Raw genomic sequence first — 5,116 nt, 5'->3', positions numbered from 1 at the left:
TTACTGCCTAATAAGAAAACGTCGATGCTGTTTATCAGTGGACAAAACAACGCGTAATTGATTGTTGGAGCTGTGCTTAAGAGCTGCCAGTAGTTCAACTCCATTCTCTCTTCCCATAAAGAAGGTGCGTAAGTCCAGAGGCCAAAGTTTCCAACTGTGATAACGCTCTCCAGGCAATTTGAATGTCATAATTTTGAGGTTCTGCAAGTGGGCCATCACCAAAGACTTCGCTTCGTTTCTCCAATATATTCTTTCTTCAAAATCATCTGGCTTCAGAAACAGTTGGGGATCTGAATGTTCACAAGCCAAGAAATATCTTTAGAATTGCAATACAGATGAGTTACAATATATATGTTACCTTCGCTCCTTCACTGTTACCTGACTCTGTTTTGGGGCCATAACAAAACACAGATCCTCGATGGCAGAGCAAGCTTTGAGCATGTAGGTGACTCCTGGTAGTTCCCACCTCTGAAATGATGTATTTATTTCCAGGTTGGTACAAGAGAGGGATACCCTGCTCCTCGTCTTATCATAGACCTCAGCTTTATAAAGACTCTGCACAAAACATATAGTTTGTGAATGAAAGTTTGTATGGTACTGGAAATTCTGCAGAAAAAGCTATGATAAAATGTTTTGAAAGAAGCTGATACCTGAACACACCAATTGCAGATTCTGAGAACTCTGACGTGTTGAAAATGTGGAAGAAGATTGAGTAATACAACATGATATCTCAACGACAACAACTCCTCTCCCACTTCCTTCCACAAATACTCATGGGGCTGGTCGGATAGAGCAAAGGTAAACTCAAGGCAGTTTGATACATCCTTTACATGATATTCTCTCCTGGGTGAAGCATATAAGAAGACCAATTTTTCAACACTTGGTGCACAGATATCCATTCCAGTGGATCTAGCAAGATCAACCTTGGTCTCTATGATAGCCAGCTCTTTCAAGTTTGGACTTTCAGAGGCATCAATATTGAAATTGCGGAACCTACTGCAGTTAACCAAGCTCATTCGTTCCAGCAGTGGAGCCCTTGAAGTGATCTTTCTGATTGTCCTCCCATTTCTACTTCCAATTTCCATACGTGTGAGAGAAAGAGTATGAAGATTGGGAAGATAGATATAATCTGGTAACTCCAACACACAACCCTTGAGCGACAAAGAAACCAATGATTCACAGTTGAAAATGAATGGGGGTAGTATGTACAATGGATCATTGTCCCCTTTCATATCAAAGTCAAGTTTCAGATCTTCAACCTCCTTCTTAATAGCAAAACTCATCCATTCATTCACTTGATCTTCCTTGTTAGGCCTATACTTGAATTCTACATGGAACTTCTTTATCTTATTTCCCCGGTGAAGGGAGATAAAGTGGGTAAGAGATTCGATTTCTTTTCCTGTAGATTGCTTGAAAACCACATTGGCCAGGTATTTCCATTGATTTCTCCATTTACGGGATAAGAACCCAGCTCTAATGGCATCTTTCATTGGTAGTTCATTCAGTATATTGTGGAGATCTCTTTCATCTAGTCTCTCAAACATGTTGGTCATCTTCTTGGGATTCTTCTCAATCTCGGCCATGAATGACCAAAAAACTATGCTACTTAAAGCAAGAAATGAAAAAAAGATCAAATTATCAGAATGCTACTAAAAGCAAGGTAAGATTTACATAAAACCAATTGTTCTAATTTTTTCAGATAAATCATTATTAATGTAAATCTTTATTTAGAGTTTTGCTTGTGAATTTAGGATTATAGGCTTATGTTTTGTGGATTTTGTTTAAATTTTGAATTTCTAACTACTTTTCATGAATTTGATTTAATTTATATGCTTTGCTTGCGTTATGTGTTAGAAATTAGCAGATTGATATGTTTGGAGTCTGACAATGAATCTGCTAGTGGTATTGGGAGGGGAAATTTGAAGTAGAATGAAAATGAAATGATGTGTGTTGATTCTAATGTGCTGAAAGTTTCAGATTTGAGTTCTCAATTTTTGTTGAGCCTGCATGTTCTCCAGGTAAGTTTATCAGGTTCATTCGAGTGCCTTGATGTCTAGATTCATAAATGAGTTTCAAAGTTGTGAATTAAATTGTTTCCCTATCTTCTGGAGTTTATTTGTATTGTTCTGTGCTGCATTCTCATCAGGGTCTGTCAATAAAAATTGTTGTTGCTTTTGGGTTTTTCTAAAAATTGCAGTCGAAGCTAAAATCATTGTTTTCAAGGGGCAATCTTTGTATTATAGAAGTTGTACTAAAATCATTGTATTATAGAACAATGGCTGTTTTCCCCTGATTGAGTTTGATCAAATTTTCTTAGCATCCAAACACTACTAGGAACCCAAGTATATTCCAATGTTCAATTTGTTTAACTAAAAACCCTAATTAATCTTCATGATTTCAAGATTTGAAGTACACTAACCTCAAATGAAAGCCTCTGTGAATTCGCTTGTCACTTTCTTTCCTTTTCTTGACTTCCAAGCACTTCCTCAAATGGTGGACTCTATGCATTTGCCTGTCACTTTTTCCTTTCTCTCGTTTTCTTGAATTCCAAGAACTCCCTTTTTCCCTCCAAAAACAAAAATTAAAATTTTTAACCTAAAATATGTATTAATTAATTAAATTACAAATAGGTCCTTTTACTAGTTAAGAACTGATTAATTAACTACTTAGTCCTACTTTTACTTTAAGTAATTTATTATTATCAATAATAATACTATTCTTAATGCCGGCTTGTTATTATTATTGCTAATTAATCTATTATATTATCTATTTCTAAGATTATATTGTTAAGATATGTGGAATTTAATTATTATCTTAATAGTAACACTATTTTAAATTAGGGTATTTTGAGGATTTTACATTTGGTTATTTTATTTTTTGGGTATTGAGAAAGAAAAAAAAGGCAGAGAGACAACATTCCAACGTATATCATGTACAATCAATTAATCACTGAAGTTAATATGAAAGAAAATAAAATTTTATTAAAATTAGTTAAAAATGATATATTTTTAAATTATTTTATCAAATATAAAAATAACATTTAAAATAAATTCAAATTACATAAAATGTTTGTTTCTCCTCAAACTTTATAAAATATTGATTTCAATTCAAACAGAGAATTCCTCTATATCCCACTAAAATAACCCATTAGTAAATGAGATAAGATTTCAAATATTTGAATAAGTATTACCAATTTTCCACCTTTTTTTTTCCTTTTTTGACGAGCACCAAACGGAGAAAGGAAGGAGAGATTTTTTTGGAGATTCTATTGTTATTTTATTTGATCTTTTTTTTTTTTTCCTCTGTTGGTGGGGAGGAAGGATTTTTATTTTTTGGGAGAGGCTGCCACAAGAAAAACAAGGATCCGGAAAAGAATTGGAAGAATTTTTTACCTGAGGTATAACCTATTTATTCCTTGTATTTTATTTCTTTATTTTTTTCATTCTTATTACTATGATTTCGGTATTGTAAATGATCAGAGAGTGTTTGAAAATATGTATTCAATAGAATCACCTATCAATAATTAATGTTTTAAAATTTTAAAAGTGTTTTTTAAATTTTATCAAACAACCTTATTTTTCTTGAAGAAAAATACTTTTTAAGTTATAGCAGTTATAAATTTTATTTAAATACCTTATAATTTGTTAAATATTTTTTCAATAATGGGTTAATTTTGTTAAATAAAAAATATATCTTTGTCAAGTGATTTATATTTAATTATTTTCAAAAAAATTTTAAATTTATTAGCGAATTTATGGAAGTTTTAAAATTTAATTTTGTTATCCTTTGATAACCAATGTAAATAATTACTTCCTTTATTAAATGATATAGCTAATATTGAAAGCAATATCCATAAATATGGTATCCAAGAAGTTAAGTTCAAATTGAATTGGAGTTTCTTTTGGTCTTGAATTATATAGTGAAAGTAGGTCTATTGGATTCTTCTCTTAAATACCCCATTCTATTGATTCTACTTGGTGAATTCCTTATAGGGCAGGTCTATTGGAACAGTCATCATCTCTTTCGTTCTTGATATAAAAGAGGTAGAATGGATGATTATGGCAATGCATTGATGTGGGTAACCCACAATGAGAATGTGTTTGAAGTGGAAGAAATCCTCACCAACATTCTCTTAAGGCTTCCAGTTAAATCCCTTTTGATATGCAAGTCCGTCTGTCAATACTGGCGGAGTATAATCTCCCGTCCTAGTTTCGTGGAGTCGCATCTAATCCAATCTCAACACAATCCCACTTATGTTTTCTATCCCTATGACCCTTGGCACCACAACGTGTATTTGCTGAGAAAAACTGATGGAGAAATGACTGAAAGTTTGCCTGGTTGTGATGGAATTTACTTTAAAGGTATCATTTGTTCCTTTAATGGTTTGATCTGCTGCGTTAATTACTACAACGCCTTTCTACACGACATACGTATCTGCAACCCCGCCACTCGAGAAGTCTTATTACTCCCACAAAGCCGGGAATTAGAACATCCAGGCGAGGTTGGTGTTGCTTTTGGCCCTGGAATCAATGAATATAAAGTATTTCAGTTTTATGGGAGAACGCAATATTATGGATGTGAGGTATATTCTTCAATCACTGGATCTTGGAAATCCATAGGTAGGGTTGCACACACTCCTTATTCTTCTTTTTCTTCCAATCATGTATGCATTAATGGAATAGTGTACTGGTTCACCCGATCAGAAGAAGGCATCGGTTCCATCCTTGTAGTTAATAGAGAGGAAATTTTTAGCACAATTCGGCTTCCAAAGGAGAAAATTCTACATCCTTACTTGATCAATCTCGAAGGTTGTTTGTGTCTAGTGGTTGACAATGGACTTGAGGAATATAGATTTGATATATGGGCTTTGCAAGATAGCAAGGAGTCCCTTTGGACCAAGAAATGGAGTGATTATATGCCCTTTTGTAGCATTGTAGATATCATTAACCATGTTGTGGTTCGAAAAAATGAAATTCTTTTAGGAACTATAACTCATTTTTTTCTTTATAACATGGGGACCAGGACTTGGAGAAAATTCAACTGGGAACATGATGGTGAAGAAGTAGTGATTTGTCTTTCGGTGGCATACACAGAGAGCCTCCTCCCTTGTAAGTAA

At 33.6% G+C, this 5,116-nt stretch overlaps 2 protein-coding genes across 2 annotated transcripts; one reads left to right on the top strand and one right to left on the bottom strand.

The window, feature by feature from the left end:
• LOC117908298 (FBD-associated F-box protein At1g66320-like) lies at positions 1-2,546 on the bottom strand. The gene is made up of 4 exons (XM_034821907.1): positions 2,420-2,546; positions 651-1,602; positions 379-555; positions 1-270 (listed from the first exon to the last, which is right to left on the bottom strand). Exons 1-4 carry the CDS (start codon positions 2,506-2,508, stop codon positions 1-3), a joined length of 1,488 nt encoding a protein of 495 aa, XP_034677798.1. The 5' UTR covers positions 2,509-2,546.
• LOC117908297 (putative F-box protein At5g52610) lies at positions 1,646-5,116 on the top strand. Its single transcript, XM_034821906.1, has 3 exons — positions 1,646-1,660; positions 3,321-3,397; positions 3,993-5,116. The coding sequence occupies exon 3, from the start codon at positions 4,049-4,051 to the stop codon at positions 5,114-5,116; it is 1,068 nt and encodes a 355-aa protein (XP_034677797.1). The 5' UTR covers positions 1,646-1,660; positions 3,321-3,397; positions 3,993-4,048.

The sequence above is a fragment of the Vitis riparia genome, chromosome 19, assembly GCF_004353265.1.
Source record: "Vitis riparia cultivar Riparia Gloire de Montpellier isolate 1030 chromosome 19, EGFV_Vit.rip_1.0, whole genome shotgun sequence".
NCBI lineage: Eukaryota > Viridiplantae > Streptophyta > Magnoliopsida > Vitales > Vitaceae > Vitis > Vitis riparia.
This window is presented reverse-complemented; position numbering and strand designations above follow the sequence as displayed.

Bases quoted from the DNA above. Each gene is read 5' to 3' on its own strand.
- LOC117908298 (XM_034821907.1), bottom strand. From the start codon at position 2,508: ATGCATAGAGTCCACCATTTGAGGAAGTGCTTGGAAGTCAAGAAAAGG. The intron at 556-650 runs GTATCAGCTTCT...TGTTTTGTGCAG, and splicing joins TCTGCAATTGGTGTGTTCAG to AGTCTTTATAAAGCTGAGGT. The intron at 271-378 runs GTAACAGTGAAG...CTGTTTCTGAAG, and splicing joins TGGCCCCAAAACAGAGTCAG to CCAGATGATTTTGAAGAAAG.
- LOC117908297 (XM_034821906.1), top strand. From the start codon at position 4,049: ATGGATGATTATGGCAATGCATTGATGTGGGTAACCCACAATGAGAAT.